The sequence below is a fragment of the Xyrauchen texanus genome, chromosome 12 (genome assembly GCF_025860055.1).
Source record: "Xyrauchen texanus isolate HMW12.3.18 chromosome 12, RBS_HiC_50CHRs, whole genome shotgun sequence".
NCBI lineage: Eukaryota > Metazoa > Chordata > Actinopteri > Cypriniformes > Catostomidae > Xyrauchen > Xyrauchen texanus.
In genome coordinates this window covers 33,424,965-33,444,925 of record NC_068287.1, presented here as the reverse complement: position 1 = coordinate 33,444,925, position 19,961 = coordinate 33,424,965, and the positions used below count along the sequence as shown (strand labels likewise).

At 35.5% G+C, this 19,961-nt stretch overlaps 1 protein-coding gene across 1 annotated transcript; it reads left to right on the top strand.

Moving 5' to 3' along the window:
• The first annotated feature begins 200 nt into the window (after positions 1-200).
• LOC127652641 (ras-related protein Rab-5C-like) lies at positions 201-19,086 on the top strand. The gene is made up of 6 exons (XM_052138901.1): positions 201-324; positions 9,479-9,815; positions 13,541-13,692; positions 16,706-16,828; positions 16,915-17,008; positions 17,969-19,086. Exons 2-6 carry the CDS (start codon positions 9,647-9,649, stop codon positions 18,094-18,096), a joined length of 666 nt encoding a protein of 221 aa, XP_051994861.1. The 5' UTR covers positions 201-324; positions 9,479-9,646; the 3' UTR covers positions 18,097-19,086.
• Positions 19,087-19,961: the final 875 nt, after the last annotated feature.

Genomic DNA, 19,961 nt, shown 5'->3' with positions numbered 1-19,961 from the left:
TCGATAAAACTATTCCTAGATACTTCACTTCATATTTAACCTTGACCGAAGCTATACTGGAATCATTAGAAGAATGAATAGGAAGTTACTCAAATTTTTTGAATATTAAGGAATACTTTTTATTAGTCACTCAAACGTCTATCAAAAACAAGCACCGCCTCCACAGAAGAAGGCGTATCACGGAAGTTCATCCCTCAAAGCGGAAGTGAAGGCCAAGGCCAGTCGACAGGAGACGCTTCAGACGGCTGGAAGGGAATTTTCACTCAGCCTGTCACACAGAGATTTGAGAGAGAAAAAGAAAGCCAGCCGCGCTCACGTCTGAAGGTAACCGTTGTCTAATTTAAGCATTGATGTGATGATTATTGCTACATGTTCGGCTGACGTTGGTACTGATCCAGAAGAACTGACAGGACTGTTAGCCGATGCTCGTGACGCTCCTCTGGATCTTTCCTTGGACGACATTATAACGAAATCATGTCTGGCTGTCTCTCTATCTATCTAGTTTAGGAAAGTGAGTACAATTGCGAAGGCTCATGTTTGTGTATGCATAGCGAAATTTGTGTGTGTGTACTGTACGGATGTGTGTGTCAGCGAGCTTCTGTTTTCGGGTATTTGATCAGATCCCCGATCAGCTGCTCTGAAGTTTTATCAACAGTAGTGCAACCTTGTTTTCTTTGCTTTTTTTAAACTCACTTCTGTGATGCTGTCGTCATATGTCCCTCTGTAATGCCGCAAAGCGCCGATTGTATTACGATATGATGAGCGTTACTTCTCCAAACAAGCTTCTATATGTTGTTTTTTTTAATCGCTTTCAAAAACTTTTCGGAAGCCTGTCCGTTTTAGACTGTGTCGCAGGAACGCTGTCTTTCGTTTTGTATACCTGTGGTCAGATATCAGAAGTGAAAGGCATCGGGCTTCATGAGGAAGTCAATATTTGACTGCGTGGATCTCTGTCTTGGCCACAGCCCAGATATAAAAATGACCAGCCTCATTTTTTTCATTTACTGTCTTCTAGAGATGTTATTTTCTTTATGTTTAAAAAGAGAGAGAGCGATAATAACACATAAACGCTCTTGGATGTCAAAGTTTAGTCGCTATACGATTATTTTGATGACTTTGAAGAGTCAAGAGATCGAGGAGACTTGATTGACAGGTCAACTTGATGAGTCATCATCACAGAAGACTGCACAAGTACATTGATGTGTGAACTTAAAGTTGTTTGGTTAGGAATGGCATAGTTTTAAATGCTTTCATTTTCCTAGTTATTTATTAACTAAATATGTTGAAGAGCTATACAGGTATTTAAACGGTCAATGCATATTTGCAGGTTTACTTTTGAAATATATTACACTACAGATTACACAATACATGCTGTAAAATGTAATTTGTAACATAGTCCGTTATATTACTCAAAGCCAGTAACGTATTCTAAATACTTTGGATTACTTCATCTGCAATGGTAATTTTTTTCACTTGTTTGGCTATAAAAACTCACAAAATACACATGTGAAAATACATTTTCTGAAAAACCTAAATATCTTATGCCGTATTGTTTCTAAAACAAGGTCAATCAAATTGATTTAGTTTGAAGGGTTTTTAGATATTTTTTACTGGAAAACAATAAAAAATTATTAACAAATATATGATTTTTTTGCCCTTATATCAAAGGTCTTACTAGAATTTTTTTTTTATTATGATCCAGTGTGAATTTTCTTGATAAAAAAATACGATTGTGCCTGAAAAATGCTATATAGCATTTTAGCTTAGCGTAAAGCTGACAATTTACACAAGGTTTATTAATGTTTCTTGTGCTCCAAACTTACTTCTCTGTCTGCTCGTACGAATGTATGAGTGTTTCACCGCTGTTCAAATGCACTTTGGATCGCATCATTTATATGTATAAATGTTTTCCATCTGAAAGGACAAAATATTAAATGAAGCAAATTACAATAAAATGCAAAGTAATCTCTTCAGTAATCAAAATACTTTTTGAATGTAACTGTATATCACTTATTTAAATTGTAACTGTAGTGGAATACAGTTACTTATATTTTGTATTTTAAATACATAATCCCATTACATGTATTTAGTTATTCCCCAACCCTGTTAACAATGAATACCCAAGTTAAAATACTCAGGTGAAGAAACTAAGTAATAGAGCAGATTATCTCTATTGTCTGTTGTGTGATGTTCTTTTTTTATTACCCAAGAGTTTAAGAAATGTTATTGTCAGTGCTGAATGTTAACCTTTGATATGGAGGTGGTTTTAAACACACTTCTACCTATTCACTGTCTTGTACTAAAAACCTTCTTTACTCAGAGTTGATTTAAAGTTTAATAATCGTATTGTCTCTGAGTGATAGAATGTAGTAAGTAGGGCTGAATATTGATATAGATTTCCCGATCTTGTGCTCCTCCACACTGTAAAAAAAAAAGAATAGTTGAGCAAAAAACGTAATGCAATAAGATTTTTGGGTTCTCTCAATGACTGTTTAATTATTGTACTCCGTAACACTGCTTTGTTTAGTCAATGTGAATTGGTTTGTTCACTAAATGTAAATATTCTTGACAGAAATACTAATTTCTAGTTCAGCCAACTAACACCTCACAATTTGAGAATTTTAATTTTGTCGCCATCTAAACTACTTTTATATGAAGTTACCTGCAATCTTTGCCTCTGAAGAGAGAGATATGTCTTGGAAGGTAAAGCAGTATGCACAATAGTTTGACATAAACAAAATAGACCTCAACCCTATAACACACAATATTTAGTATTGGTGACAGTCAACAAAACTAATTCAGTTAAAAGATGACCTCCTAACATCACCACACAACTATTAACTTGCAGTGGCAAAAAAACAAACAAACAAACAACAATACTAAAAATAGCATAAATAAAGTCAGCAAACAGCAAAAAATTTGACTAACCCTAATCACATAAATAATTCATGTTGCAATGCATGCTGGGAACTCACACATCAGCAATACTGTTCAATATAAAATTGTTCATTCAGACAACTCCATTTGACTATTTGGGACAACATTTGGGGGAATATTGTTGGTCCATCATGTGTTTTTATATAGATGCAAAGTAATTTACATTGAGTTTCTGTGACTCAAAACCCCCCCCCATAAGCTGGATAAAATGCAATTTCATTTTTTACAGTCCATCCACACCTTGATTGACCTGACTGTGTGGCATGGAGCATTATCCTGCTTGAAAACTCCTCAGAGTTGGGGAACATTTTCAGAGCATTATCAGGATAACCTTGTACATGGCTTGATTCAAGCATCCTTAACGAAGACTAATCTGGCCGATTTCAGGTGGAGGATCGGTGATGATCTGGGGGTGCTTCAGCAAGGTTGGAATCAGGCAGATTCATCTTTGTGAAGGACGCATGAATCAAGCCATGTACAAGGTTATCCTGGAAAAAAAACTTGCTTTGTTCTGCTCTGACAATGTTCCTTAACTTTGAGGATTGGGTTTTCCAGCAGGACAATGCTCCATGCCACACAGCCAGGTCAAGGGCTTTGCAGAGACTCTCGTCACTCGGGCGTGCATGATTAATGCAGCTAGATTATAACGTGATGGCTCGCAACTTATTGAATCATAATATGTGTCACTGTGCATTTCTTATCTTGAAGAAAATTGGCAATACGCAGCTTTATTAATAAGAGAGAGTATGTTTGTTTTGTTTGTTTAGTTAAAGATGGATGGAAGTGAACAGAAATGTGAGAGAGGTGTACTCTTCACCCCATTATACACTGCAACAAAATAAGTTTTTGTTTTGGCTTGTTTTCCAATATAAATATCTAAAACTCCTTTAAAACAACATACATTTTCTTTAGCAACTATACTGCAGAAGAAAATGTATCTAAGAATGTTGAATATAATATAAAAAAATCCTTTAAAAATATTCATTTACCTGAGAAGCAGAATATAAGATATTTAGACTCGCTTTTAGAGAAAAGTAAATTTGGTAAATTTCTCTACTGAATTAAACTAAAAAGTATTTGTTTTCCCCTGAATGTCATTTAGATGTATTTGTAAAGGGTGATTTTGTCATATTTATTGTTAGTAAACACATTTAATACAACATTTTAAGTTGGGGCACAAGCTGAATAATCAGATAAGAGCTAATGATTTATCGTTGCAACAATCACAGAATAGTCGTATAACCATTCTAATAATTGTTAGATTAATTGATTATCAAAATAATCATTAGTTGCAGCCCTAGTCACAATTGACTTTCATTGTATGTAAAAAAAAGATCCAATGAAAGTAAATGGTGGATTCTGTTTGTTTACATTTTGCCTAACATGTCCTTGTGTTCCACACAAGAAAGAAAGTCACATGGTTTCCATAAGGTACGACATGAGGGCGAGTGAATCCCTTTCATGTAAGTGGCATATGATTCAACTGAACATAAAACACATAAATGCATCATTCCAATGGAAATCATTTTAATTAAGTTAATGTTTGCAGAAGGGATATGAACATTTTTTACCGAAACCGATTTTAACAACAAAAGCTATGGGCCGATACATATATTTTGTCACTTACCTTACTTTGTCATCAGATCGCTGTTTTAATAAGGAATTATGCTTTAAAAATATACAAAGAGGTACTTTTTTTTACTGTCACAATCTGAAATATCTGAAATTTATTACAAGTATCACTAAAGATCAGCTGTTAATGATTATGATATAGTGTTGATTAACTATTTCAGTGTTTACTTTTAAGTGTTAATACATTGTAGATTATTGTAGGAGTGCATGTTTTATAACCCTTTATTTGTTTGAATTCGCAGCTGAAAGCAGTGAAGCACAAACATTAAAGTACTTCTGGAATTTAATTCAATTGTAGCCTCCGTCTGGCCCTCCCCATCACAAGATGAAAAGACAGACCATTTAATATAGGCTATCAATTAAAAAAAAAAAAATCTATCAGCAGATTAACTGGCTTTCTTTCAACACGTTATCGAATCCGCACAATCCAATATCGGTCGCCCTCTAATTTTATATATTTATATCATGGTACTTAAAACACTTAGTGTGATATATATGTTGAAAACATGTCTTGAGTATTTAAAATATCTTGCATATAACCTACTCTAGAATTTTACTGATAAACAATGTTAAGGCCATGTTGAATGTGTGACTGCCTGTTTTAGAGTCTGTGATGCATGATTTATTTTGAGATTGTGTGGGTTTGTTTTGGTATGGGGATATGGTATTAATTGTATTTCTTCAGGTCTTGGAAAAGGTCTTAAAAATACTTAAATTTGATTTGAAAAACTCTGTGGCAACCCTGTTTCAAATGCAGCCTTTTAAGGTTTAGTAATCAATCAATCAATCAATCATGCAACATCAATGGTATCAAACCAATGTCTCAGAAGTCAAGGTCTGCTGGTTTCAAAGCATTTGAGATGGTTTCCCTCATCATGTAGCCTATTGGTAAAGGTCGCTTTCACAACTGGCACGTCCGTTTATAGCATTTTTTTCCTGCAGTGATGTGAGAAAGAGGAAGAAAAAAAATTCAATATTACTTCATAGGAGTGCCAACCCTTCTACACATTGTGGCTATCATTAGTTCTTGTGCATTTTGGATTCTTGGAGGTTTTACAAAGTGTTTTACTAACTATTAAATTAATCATCGATTTATCATATCAGCGCTTTTATGCTTATAACCGATATGCCGATGGTTTTAATTTGGTCAATAATTGGCCAATAAATATTGGCTCACGATACATCGGTGCATTCCTAGTTTGCAGCTTTCTTGCTGTGGCTGCAGGTGAGCAACTAGAACAGAATATTCTTTCATCTCCTTGTTCTGCTCTGGAGAGCTTCTACCGACATGTCTTATAACTTCTTGAGGCTTAGTATGTCATTTAGTAGGCTGTGTTTGTGTTCCTTTCTATTAAAACTATAAAATGAAAAATTTCTTTCATCATTAGATTTTAATGGCCAATCATTGCTCCTTTAACTGATGACTCATATTGAGGGTGGTTTGACAATTGAGGCTTTCATGAGAAACTAGTGTAATCAAGGTTATTTCCACAATCAAATATTCAATTTATCTCTTTTTATTTATGAGAATGTCTGTTATGACCAGACACATATAGTAATATTTCTGACCACCGGGCTTTGTGGAGACATGTTTAAGTGGAAAAGTACAAACCACCTACTGTGTCTGAACTAAAATGTTCAAATTGATTCTCCCCAGAGAATGAAGAGACTCAAATAAGCAGGAACAATTAAAGCACAAAGTGGATTAGCTACTTAAATGATAATTTGACTAAACAAACAATCAGTGAGATGAACAAGAAGACATGGTCTGATGGAAAGCATACACGTAAACATAATCACTATCCGCTATGAGTTTCTTTTTGTTCTAAGATGCACATACTAGCATCTGTTATGTTGTATTATTAATGAGAGCAGCTGTTGACGGAGTCAGTTCAACCTTCTAGGCCTCGGGCAGGGCATTGGGTGTGTCCTTATCTATGTGTTTGCTTTGGAAAATGACAAGGACTTCATAGATAGACAGTCTTCTGTAACACTTACACACTCTCTCTTTGGTTAAATGCTCAGGCCAGTTGCAGTCTTAAATTGGAGATGCATGCAATTTCTTTCCAGCTGCACAGCTTCCTTGAAAGGATTTACTATTTCTTCTCATGCTGAGGAAACCCCCACTCCCAGTAAATTACGTTTGATGGGGGTAGGGATGTTATTCAGACTCCAGCTTGTTCACGAAAACCTTTTCTGATGGACTTATATCTATTAAGAGGAAATGAGCCACAACCACTGGAATGCTGTTGACAGCAATTCAGAAAGACACATGTAGGCAAAAGTGTCAGAATTATGGCCTGCCCCAAAAATAACGGGATGTTAATCGTGTGGTGCTAATTCTGATAGTAATAGATTAGAATGGTCTGGAAGTGCTAGGCAAGATGCCAGGAAATTACAGCAGTGTTTTGTGGGCCACTTCTTTGAAAATTCACCTCTGATTTGTTCACTGGGTTTCAGAACAGAGTAGCATAAATTTGCGCGGAATAAAGTGAGCTTCTTGTTTAAAGAATGAGCTGAAAGGGTCCCCTATAAATAGAAGTCTATAAAATCCCCTATAAAAACAGCAATTTTTTGTTATGACATGTAGAGTAGAGCCCCAGATTGTTTTTTGCCATATATGTGCCAATCTCTGTCCAGCTGCTTACAATATGCTCAGTCCATTGTTAACAGCCCTGTTAAGAAGCTGTTAAGAAGAGCATATGAATATCATATCAATATTTCATAAACATGCTCTCTCCTTCCCCATCCACTTTCTGGCACAATCATTCCCATAGTTTGATCCATTGTTGGCCTCATTGCGAGAATTACTCTCTTGTGTGGCTTGGCACACAATTTTGCACAAGTTTGACCATGCTTGTTGGGTTTATAGTTAGTTTTTACTAGGGCTGCAACTAACAATTGTTTTGATAATCGATTAATCTAACAAGCGATTATTCGATTATTGCAATGATTAATCATTAGCTTTTAAACAATTTGTCAGCTTGTGCCCCGACTTAAAAGTTTGTATTAAATGTGCTTACTAACAATAAAGATGACAAAATTATCTTTTAAAAATACTTCTAAATAACATTCACTGACTTTAATTCAGTAAAGAAAAATCCTATTGCTATCAAGTGTTTTTGTCTTGTTTTCCATTTAAAATGGTCTAAAAATCCTTAAAACAAGAGAAATTTACTTGAGAAGCAACATATAAGATGTTAAGAATTGCTTTTGGAGAATGTATCTTAAATATAAGATTATTTTGTATAAGTCCATTTTATTTGTATAGCACCTTTCACAATACACATCGTTTCAAAGCAGCTTGACAGAAGATCAGACATTAATAGACGATAAAACTGTAATGTCTATAATGTCAATGAATCATCATTGTGTAATTCGATACAATACAATTGTAATCGTGTTTAAAATAAGTAATTAAATAATAATTGTATTAATAACCCCAGTGAGCAAGCTAAATATGACTGTGGCAAGGAACACAATACTCCATAAGATGTTGATTAATGGAGAAAAATAACCTTGGGAGAAACCAGACTCACTGTGGGGGCCAGTTCCCCTCTGGCTATCATCATGAATATAATGTAAATATTACTTATGTATAGTTAAAGTCATGGTTTAAAATTATTAAACTAAGTAAGTGTTAAGGGTCAGTGTTTAAACATCGATTTTGTTTGAACTGTAATATTAATGACTAATGTCTTTGAAGTCCATCCTGGATTAACTGCAGAAGTTCGAATAGATGCAATTGTCCTTGTTAATTGGCTGATGAAGGCTTTTATTGGCAATTGTATTTTTTCACTTGTTCATACTTCTGCTTGTGCAGTAAAGCCAAAAAATACTTTTATTCAAGATCTATTCTCTGAAAGTATGTCTAAATATCTTATATTGTGAATGCATCTTTTTTGAAGAATTTTTAATATTATATTCAACATTCTCAGATAACAATTTGTTCTTCTGCAGTATAGCTGCAGAATAATATTAATATTAATTAATATAATAATAATATAATATTTAATTTAATATTTGGTCCTTTTCAGATGGAAAACCTTTATACATATAAATGATGTGATCCAAAGTGCATTTGAACAGCGGTGAAACACTTTCTTATGATGTGCAGACAGAGAAGTAATTTTGGAGCACAAGAAATAGAAATAAACCTTGTGTAAATTGTCAGCTTTACGCTAAGCTAACATTTTATTTAGCCATTTTACATGCACTTGCACATGCTTTTTTTTATCAAGAAAATTCACGTTGGATTGTAATATCTTTTTTTCTTGTGAGACCTTTGATATTAGGGCAAAAATCATATTCTTGATCATATTTTTTTTATTATTGTTTTCCTGTAGAAATATCTAAACCCTTAAAACAAGATCAATTTGAGACAACACTGCATAAGATATTTAGGTTTTTCAGAGAATGTATTTTTAACTTGTGTGTTTTTTCTTACTGTACTGGCAGAGTTATCCAAAGTATTTAGAATACTTAACTGACCTTCTAACGGAATTTGTTACAAATGACATTTTACAGCATGTACTTATTTCTGAAAATGTGAAAGAACTGTTGTTGTTAAGTAAAATTAGGTAAAAAAAAAAAAAGACTTGGCCCATCCTTTTTTATTGCGGGCCCACACAAAATTAATTTCCTGGCTATGCCCTTTTTTACATGATCGCATATGTTTTCTTATATTGATGCTTTTACCAGTAATTGCTGCACAGTGTGGGCACTATCTGTAAATTGTATGTTAAGATGTAGGTGGCTGGTAATGGTTAGTAAACGCACTGTAATAACTTTGTCCTTTTTGTCCCATTAATGTGAGCATTTTAGGCCAGTGTTTTATTTAAGTCCAGTTTTATCTGTTCAGATTATGTTTTGTTGATCAACTTTTTTTTTCTTCTTTCTGTTACTTTAGGTTTGTTCATCCTGTACGGGCCAGCTCTCCATCTTTTTCTCTCCCTTTCTCAGCCTGATTCTCTCTGCCTCCTCTCCTCACTCCTGTCCTCCTCTGATCTCCATTGATCCTGGTTCAGGTCCCCTTTCCCACTCAGATCGAACCAGCCTTCTTTTTATCCTCTGTCGCATGGCGGGGCGAGGTGGAACAGCGCGGACCAATGGTGCCGCCCCCGTCGGGAACAAAATCTGCCAGTTTAAACTGGTCCTACTTGGAGAGTCGGCCGTGGGCAAGTCCAGCCTGGTGCTGCGCTTCGTCAAGGGTCAGTTCCACGAGTACCAGGAGAGCACCATTGGAGGTGAGTGTGTGCATGAGTATGTTTGTGACCAGCTTATTTAGTATTTAATAACTTAATCCAGACCAACGTTTAAACTGCATTTAATGGTCAATAACTTAACCTGCACCTATTCACCACAAAATGAATAATGAAAGTATGTGGAGATAAGCAAATCATAACCAAGTTTGTTTACATGTAAGGATGTCCTGATACCAATGCTGGTATCGAAATCGGGTCCAATACCACGATCTTTTACTTGTGGTCGTAAAAACGCTCTGATACAAAAAAAACAATACATCTTGCATTCGACTGTCATTACGTAAACATTCAGCGCACTAATGCATATGCTGCGTGCTTCAAATGTGAGCGCTTGTGAATGTGTGGACAAGTCACAAAGTGCTCATACCTTTTAGAGCACCTTAACACATACACGTAAAACACCATCATGAGCATTGCACGCTCTGTTTGTACCAGATGACAGTGAACAGGGTGCAAATTCATGCTTTAGTGCGAGGCACGTACAGAATACATACTTATTTAATTAAATAGCAGCTTTTTGCAATTTGATAATCACGGAGTCACGTAGCGACCGGCTTTTCCGGATTGAAAAGCTACCGCCAGTTGCCTACACAAACATTAAAAAAAAAAATCTACATTTTAAATGCAAAAAAAAAATATTTTTACACAATTGGTGAATTGTTTGGCAGTTCTAAGTATTCACAAATGTAAACTTTCAGACATGCTTTTATGTTTGTTTTAAAACATTTGTAAGAATTACACTTGTATGAATATTAAGTTGGCAATTTTCTAGAGTCATTACGGTAGTAATTCTGACTCGCTGCACTGTGAACACGGGGAGGATAAAGAGACTGCAAATGGGTATAAAAGTGAATTAAACAACAAATAAACATGCTTCTACAAATCTGAGTATACGTGAAGTAACGCGAGTCGTGACAATCAGACGTTGTGTTGAGCGATAGAGACTGTTTGAGCAATCATGAGCGCTTTTAGCTTAACTCTCTTCAACATGAGGCACTCCGTCTGATCTCAATATCTCATAAGTCACTCATCTCAGTGCTATTCTGTGAGGTATTCGCAATTTAAATCAAATTAATGTTGGTCACATTACCACTAATCACAGCAATAACATTTTAACCGTAACCGCACCATGTCTTCATGCATTTGCTTGTAATTAGTGATGAGTTTTACAGCAAAACACCAAAGAAAGTAAACAAATCATAGATATTAATAATTTCTCACTGGAGCAGTTTTAGAGTTTATAATGGATATCTGTTTCTTATTATTTAACATATCTCTTCTGTGTGTGATGCTCTCATGGTTTTTACTGCTTACCAGTATGTCACAATGACCATTTGATATTGACAACAGAACTATTCATAACTGTTTCAAAACAAATAAATGTCAGCAATTCACAATTAATGTAATTTTGCTAACTTTATAAAAAAGGTTCCATTCGTTAACATTTGTTTATGGATTAGGTTTCATGAACAAACAGTGAAAGATATATTTTTACAGCCTTTATTCATTATAATGTTAGTTAATAAAATTACAGTTCTTAGTTAGTTCATGTTAGTTAATAGTGCATTATCCAATGTTAACAAATAGAACTTTTGATTTAAAAAATGTAGTAGTATATGTTGCAACTAACATTTAAGTTAATTTGTTCATGTTAACTTTAGTAATGTTTTTAAATAATGTTAACAAATGGAACCTTTTTGTAAAGTGTTACCTTAATTTAACTGTGTGGGACATAAACATATAACTGCACAATATAACTTGCAAAAGTGTGGCAAAGGGCACTTTTTAAAAAAAAAATCAGTTTCGGTATCATCCTCAAATTTCCTGATTGGTGCACACACTAATATTTAAGCAATATCTCACATCTGTGATGCGCTGTTATGTGGCACTTTATTTGACAAAATATAACTCCAATGCTGTATTTTGGATTGTGCTGTCTGTATAAAAGCACTAAATATAAAAATAATAAATATTTTATATTTCGTTTTTTAAGTTTAAATTAATTCATTTGTTTAAACACCATTTTGATGATACATTGAAATAAACTATTAATATGGAGTTCAGAATAAATGAAATGAAAATAGGTATCAGCAAGTACCAAAAATGAAGTATCGGTACTTTTACTAGTTCTTACAAAATTGGTATCGTGACATCCCTATTTACATGTAGAAGTCTGAAAGGTACAGTGACAAAAATGACCAAAAATAGAGGGTAGAAAATGGTCATAATGGTTTTTTTTTTATACAAAATAACTCAAAATGAATTTTACATAAGTGGATTTCAGGGTAAGAAATAACATTATAAGAAAGTGTTAGAATATGTGCCCTGTAAAAGGTATTGGGTCATATTTATTACTTATTTGATTATCCTTTCTTCTTTCAATTAGAGTTTAGCACTCTCAGCCTTTTATAATACATTTTACTATGTTTAAATGTATTCTGCATATTTTCCTCCAAAAATAAGTGCAGAAATTGTTTATAAGTCTGAAGAGTCAGTATGGGCCTACTTATAACACCACACAAGCAGTAATAAGATTGTGAAGAACATAGTCAAGGTATAGACAACCCCATAGTATATGTGTGCTTTTGTGTGTTTTTTTCTTTTTTTTTTAAAGGAGTGTGCCAGATCAGAGGCAGAAAAGCTGGTTCTTACTCTGTAATCACCTGACAGCCACATGAGTTTTACTGGTGTATAAAACAGACATATGCTGACGCACTCCTCAGTTCTTATAAACGAACACGTGCACATGGTTGCTCAACACTATGTGCTTGCTGACATAACCACAGCTAGAAGTGCTACTAATTGTTATAGCATTTCTAGCTATAGCTTAAGATGGATTTAGAATTGCATGAACAAAGAGAGCAGAGAGGAAGCAGTTTGGCATCTTGAAGGAAAGGGAAACTATCAACAAAGGCATTTCCTGAGTGTGTGTTTTAGTATATCCTATCAGTGTTTTAAGAGATACTTTAGTGAATTTGGTTTTGAACACTGTCATATATTCCATCAGGGCTGAGTTTTAAGTTTAGCTGGGATTTATTTATTCAGAGTTTGTAGAATAAAATCAGACAGGAGGAAAGAAAAATGCTGGGTGGGACATTTGTTACAGGCAGGATTCCAAATGCTTACACAGGGCTGTGAATTAGGATATCCTCAGCACTTTTTTGTTCTAGTGAGGTTTTTTTCCACCTGAAATGCCATCATCCTGTGCTCAGCGAGCAGGTCAAAGGTTACAACGCTCAGCGCACTGAAAAAATTTATGTGAGCTTCAAACATGTGACCACTGGCATCTGACTCAGCACAAAGTTTTATGTTCAAGGGATTAGGAACTTGCATGGTCTTTTTTTCTGCTTTTCTCATACTTCCTTTGTCTGTATCCTACCAAGATTTTACATTTTCTGAAGAAAATGTTGGAGGTGCTTGCCCGTTCAAAACTGGACGCAATGACGCTGGGTTGTTTTGGGTGGTTGCCAAGGCATTATGCAGTTGCTAAGCTGTTTTGAGTGGTTGTTGGTTTCTATATTGGATGACTCTTTAATGGAAGTCTGTGAAAAAATTTCACCCACTTTATTGTCTACCTGGGGAGACCTTGTACCAGCTACTAAAATGTTGGCATTGTGACTACATTCCTGCCTGATTGTTATGCTTTTATTATATATTTCTAATGGCATCCTGTCATAAATATTTATTTGTTTCTCTTTCCCTTCTAGCTGCATTCCTCACACAGACAGTGTGCCTGGATGATACAACAGTAAAGTTTGAGATTTGGGACACAGCCGGACAGGAGCGATACCACAGCCTCGCCCCTATGTACTACAGAGGAGCCCAGGCGGCCATTGTCGTTTACGACATTACTAACACAGTAAGAACATATGATAATTACTTCAATCAGCACACCCAAATCAAAACTTTTTAATTAAAATGTTACAGCTGGTATCTTGTACAGCCAGTAATTCACCAGATGAATTACATGGCACCTCAGGTGCAATGTGACTTTTGCCAGCAGTGCATTGGCTTGGACACACCCACATATGCTAATAAAGGCTGGCATGACAGCTCTGTTCTCAGCTGAAGTGTAAGGTCTGAATAATAAGGTTTCACCTGACTGATTATTCAAGTTAATTATTATTCTGTGGGATGCAGTCAAACCTTTGTTCAAAGTCAAGCAACAAGTGCCTACTGTATGTGCTTCCTGAAGGCCGTCTTAAACTTTAGAACCACTGCTGTGATAAATAGATTTGGACACTTAAGTGATACAAAAAAATATGAATGTTATTGAATTAGATTACAAAATATCAAACCAATTTGCACTGGCAAAGAAATGATGCCAGACGTTTTCTCAAACTTCTTAAAGGGATAGTTCACCCAAAAATGAAATGTCTCTCATCATTTACAGTTGAAGTCAGATGTTTACATGTACCTTAGCCAAATACATTTAAACTTAATTCCTGGCATTTAATCGTAGAAAACATTCCCTGTCTTGGGTCAGTTTGGATCACTACTTTATTTTTAAGAATGTGAAATGTCAGAATAATAGTACTTCAAATGATTTATTTCAGCTTTTATTTCTTTCATCATATTCCCAGTAAGTCAGAAGTTTACACACAATTTGTTAGTATTTGCATTGCCTTTAAATTGTTTAACTTTGGTCAAACATTTTGGATAGCCTTCCACAAGTTTCTCACAATAAGTTGCTGCAATTTTGGCCTATTTCCCCTGACAGAACTGGTGTAATCAAGTCAGATTTGTTTGCCTCCTTGCTCGCTCGTGCTTTTTCAGATTGAGGTCAGGGCTTTGTGATGGTCACTCAAATACCTTGACTTTGTTGTCGTTAAGTCATTTTGTCACAACTTTGGAGGTATGATTTGGGTCATTGTCCATTTGGTAGACCCATTTGCGAATGAGCTTTGACTTCATGGCTGATGTCTTTGCTTCAATATATCAACATAATTTTCCTTCCTCATTATGCCATCTATTTTGTGAAGTGCATCAGTCCCTCCTGCAGCAAAGCACCCCCACAACAGAATGCTGCCACCCCATGCTTCACGGTTGGGATTGTGTTCACTCGCAAGCCTCACCCTTTTTCCTCCAAACATAACATTCATTGGCCATTATGGCCAAACAGTAAAATTTTTGTTTCATTAGACCAGAGGACATTTCTCCAATGATCTTTGTCCCCATGTGCACTTGCAAACTGTAGTCTGGCTTTTTTATGGTGGTTTTGGAGAATTGGCTTCTTCCTTGCTGAGCAGCCTTTCAGGTTGTGTCGATGTAGGACTAATTTTACTGTGGATATAGATACTTGTCTACCTGTTTCCTCCAGCATCTTCACAAGGTCCTTTGCTGTTCTTCTGAGATTGATTTGCACTTTTTGCCCCAAACTACATTCATCTTTAGGAGACTGAATGCGTCTCCTTCCTGAGCGGTATGATGGCTGTGCAGTGTTTGTACTTGCATACAGTTGTTTGTACAGATGAGCGTGGTCCTTTCAGGCATTTGGAAATTGTTCCCAAGGATAAACCAGATTTGTGGAGGTCCACAATTTTTTTTTTCCTGAGGTCTTTGCTGATTTCTTTTAGTTTTTCCATGATGTCAAGCTAAGAGACACTGAGTTTGAAGGTAGGCCTTAAAATTCATCCACAGATACACCTCCAATTCATTACACCTCCCTTCAGAATCTAATTGTCTAAATCTTGACAATATTTTCTGGAATTTTCCAAGCTGCTTAAAGGCACAGTTAACTTGGTGTATATAAACTTCTGACCCACTGGAATTGTGATATAGTCAATTAAAAGTGAAACAATCTGTGTGTAAACAATTGTTGGAACAATTACTTGTGCCATGCACAAAGTAGATGTCCTAAACGACTTTACAAATCTATAGTTTGCAAATATTAAATCCGTGGAGTGGTTAAAAAATTAGATTTAATGACTTCAACCTAAGTGTGTGTAAACTTCTGACTTCAACTGTACTCACCCTTATGCCATCCCAAATGTGTATTCTTCTTTTGAACACGAATTAAGATTTTTAGAAAAATATTTCAGCTTTGTAGGTCCTCACAATGCAAGTGAATGGGTACAAAAATGTTGAAGTTAAAAAGAAATCCATAAGACTCAGCCCTCAAGACTTAATCCATATCTTCAGAAGCTATATAATAGGTTAATATTAATGTTAAAGTCCTTTTTTGCTATAAATGTCCACTTTCACATTCTTCTTTTTGTTTTTGCCAATTCATAGTCTTTGTGCATATCGCCACCTACTGGGCATGGAGGAGAATTGATAGGAAAAAAAGGACTTTAATTAAATATTTATCTGTTTCTCACCCACACATATAATATTGCATCTGAAGTTAAAGATGTAACCACTGGAGTCTTTTGGATGACTTTTATGCTGCTTTTTTTGTGCATTTTGGAGCTTCACTATTTTGGTATCCATTCACTTGCATTGTGAGGATCTACAGAGCTGAAATATTCCTCTAAAAATCTTTGGGTTCAGCAGAAGAAAGTCATACACAACTGGGATGGCATGAGGGTAAATCATTTTCATTTTTTTGTGAACTATCCCTTTTTTGTCACTTTTTTAAAGCCATTTTTCCAATTAACCAACATGGACCCAAGGTAATTTATGACGTCAGTGCAGGTGCAGAGTAACAGCAGCCAGCAGGTGTGATTCATCACATTAGCAGGGACATTTTTTGAAATTTGACAACCAGAAAATGTGTTTTTGTCATAATTTTGAACAGTCTGTTTTTTTTTTAATAATTTATAACTTCATAAACTTTTGTTGTGAAATGCTTGAAAAATTAAAAAAATACTTTTATGTTGTGCTTTCTTCATTCAGATACTCATAAACTGTTTTATTTTCCCAAATCCCAGGACACATTCACTAGAGCAAAGAACTGGGTCAAGGAGCTGCAGCGTCAGGCAAGTCCAAATATCGTCATCGCTCTTGCCGGTAACAAGGCAGACCTGGCCAACAAGAGAGCCGTTGACTTTCAGGTATGTGCATATCATATGAGCGTAAGAGAAGTAAAGTTTGTGGCTGCTTCTAAATGTTTTTAACACATCTGTATGCTTCCTTTTAGGAGGCACAGGCATATGCTGATGATAACAGCCTACTGTTTATGGAGATGTCTGCAAAGACTGCCATGAATGTGAATGAGATCTTCATGGCAATTGGTACTCATCTTTGCAGTTATTGATTCTTCTCTCATAAAGCCTGATTCAAAACATATGCCATAAAATCAGTGGACATGCTGTAATTTAAATGTTCAGCAAAATCTTCAGCTGTTTTCCAGTAGACTTTTAAAATATCAAATGGGCAGAATAAATTCATATCAAACTTTATTGGCAAGATAAACTTTAGTGTACATTGCCAATGCATTATTAGATACTACATACAATATTAAAATAATTGAATGCTGAATTTTAATTTGCTTAAGATTAAAATCACAAAACCGTAATTTTTTTTTTCTGACTGCTGTTCAGTCTCTATCGTGCAAACGTAGGATCTCTCTTTTGACACTGGTTCAGATGAGTGTGCGTTTCCGGGTGATGTGAAGAGATTCGGCAGCTTGACTGTCTGTCCCACACCTGGCTCACCACTTGTTGGTGAAGTCTCCATTCTCCATACAGTAATCCCACTCCCATGTTTATTATGCCCTGGACATGCGTCAGTGTAACGAACAAGAGTGCACTGCTCCATACAATCAGTTTCTGTGCTAGGATTTGCAGTCGAGTCGAGTGTGTAACTCCCTGGAAATGTATATATGCCACAGGAACTGTGGAAAAACATTAGTGATGACTCTAGTGGATACTGCATTAATTGCATTTATTATTATTCTTTTTTTTTATTTTATTAAAGTGTTACTTTCCCAGCCCTTTATTATAATCTGATCAGATTGAAATGTTTCCGGAAAGCACAAATGACTGGAAAAGTAAAAAGGATTCATTGGTTAAAAAAGAAAAAGGGTGGAAACCATGTGCACCTTGCTGCAGTTGATGTAATTTAGATTAAAAGAAAAATGCATAATTTATGAAGAATCTTCTGAAAAGTTATGCCAACCACTATTGACTGTATTCTAAGATAATTTAATGTTTGTGTGATTACATTTTTCTTCTCAAAATCTCTCTTGTTAGCCAAGAAGCTTCCGAAGAATGAACCACAGGGCGGGGCAGGGAGTGGCGGACGGGCTCGGGGAGGTGTTGACTTGCAGGAGGCAGCACCTCAAGGAAGAAGCAGCCAATGCTGTGGAGGCGGGAACTAAGCACTGGACCAATCAGCTGGCAGATGCACCCAAGAACTGATACAGATACACAAACATAGTATGAACCCATAGTGTGAGATCCATTCACTTATTACCCAGCTCTAAACTATGGCCAGCTAGACTGTAACATACAGGCCAGCAGTTTCTACTTCGGAACTGGAAAAGCGGCCCATCGATACCCCTTGTAAATCAACACATTAATCATTCAACCAGTTATACCTCCTAACAATACAGGCAAATAGATATATACACACACAGAAGCTACGACATGTGTCTGCCAGCTATGATTTCAAAGTCAGTTTATTTGTCTTGTTTAGAGTTTTGACTACAAAAAACATTATGGAACAAGGAGAAAAATGTGATCAGTTCTTACCAATCACACTTAAACAAAAGCTTTGGTATTCTCTTTTCATCAAAGAAGTTGTAACTACTGCTGGTGGGGAAAATAAGTCTTCTCTCCTTTGTACAGTATTTCCTTGGCCTCTCATTTGCTCTTGTTTGTATGAAAAATTCAGTGGTGAGGCCACTATTTAAACTTGCTCTCCCTTTTAGTGGATGCATACTGCCAGTATTGAGTTACACCTCATCTTCTGCTCTCCTTGATCACATCCCTTCTTTCTTAAGAAACTATGTTTGATGGAGAGGGGGACAAATTGGGAAATGAGAGGACAGGCTATTTTCCATCGATGTCCAGTGCTTCTGTAGATTCTGTATTTTTCTTTTGTATTAGTCACTCTGACATCCACTACTCCAGCACAAATTAATTAATTTTATGATTTGATAGGCTAGACTTCTTTCTAATCATTTACATATATCTACTTGTATACCTATAGTGCAATAACTGGTGGTTTAACTCCATTGTAGTGTGTTTTTCTTTGCATTAATGAAACAAAACATGAAATCATTCAGACATGGATTAAATATATATGAATGACAAAATCAGCCTCCTCTGACCAAATTCACAATTACTGATGTTGCTGTATTTGTGCTTCCCCTTTTCCTGTGAATTAAGAATCCCAATCATTAGCCATTTCAATTCCACATCTTTGTAAGAATTTACTTGTTTCTGATTTGCACTTCTTTTTTTTTTTCTTTTTTTTTTTTTTTTTGTGCTTGAGGTCTCCTAGAGTGCACTGGGTCTTTCTTTGTCCTCTCTGACTACATGTCATTTTCTGTCAATATGTTCTTATCCATCCTGTTTTATGTCGAAGGATGTCTCATTTAAACAGGCATTTTCAGCATCAATTGTGACCTAGCATAACAAACGTGAACATTGACCCAGATGTCTCGGGCAGTGTTTCACAAATGAGGGAGGCAAGGGACAAAAATAAATAAAATAAAAATAAAAAACTTAATAGAACTTGTAATTTTACCAATAAAGGAGGGGAAGGTATACATTCAAATCATTGTGTTGTTATTTATAAATGTGCATCATGTGTGTTAACTTACAGAATCATGCAGATCTCAAGTGATTTGGAGGTGTCTTATCCCAGCCCTGAATGAGCAGAGACTCATTTAATTTATGTATTTTTAAGTGTGGTAAATACAGGTTGATAAATTTTCATTGAAAATATTTTTTTAAATATTACACAAGTAGTTATAGCCAAGGGTGTTTCCATTGATCATGGTAGAGTCCCCCCTTGAACCTACACCCCTGGCTATAGCCTACAAATGATTAAGTTTAAGTGTGCCATTGTACCTGTATTCAACAAACCAATTTCAGCCTATATGGAGAAGCAAACTGCATTTGGTGTTTTTGTTTTTGTTTTATTTGTCAAATAATTTGGTTAACAGCTCATCAGCTTTTTAAAGTGATGCTGTATCACAACTTCAAATGACTCAAGTGTTTTAATGCCCCCCAGTGG

Excerpts from the sequence above, each read along its gene's own strand:
- LOC127652641 (XM_052138901.1), top strand. The coding sequence starts at position 9,647 with ATGGCGGGGCGAGGTGGAACAGCGCGGACCAATGGTGCCGCCCCCGTC. Across the intron at positions 9,816-13,540 it reads CCAGGAGAGCACCATTGGAG|CTGCATTCCTCACACAGACA; the intron begins GTGAGTGTGTGC and ends TTTCCCTTCTAG. Across the intron at positions 16,829-16,914 it reads AGAGAGCCGTTGACTTTCAG|GAGGCACAGGCATATGCTGA; the intron begins GTATGTGCATAT and ends GCTTCCTTTTAG.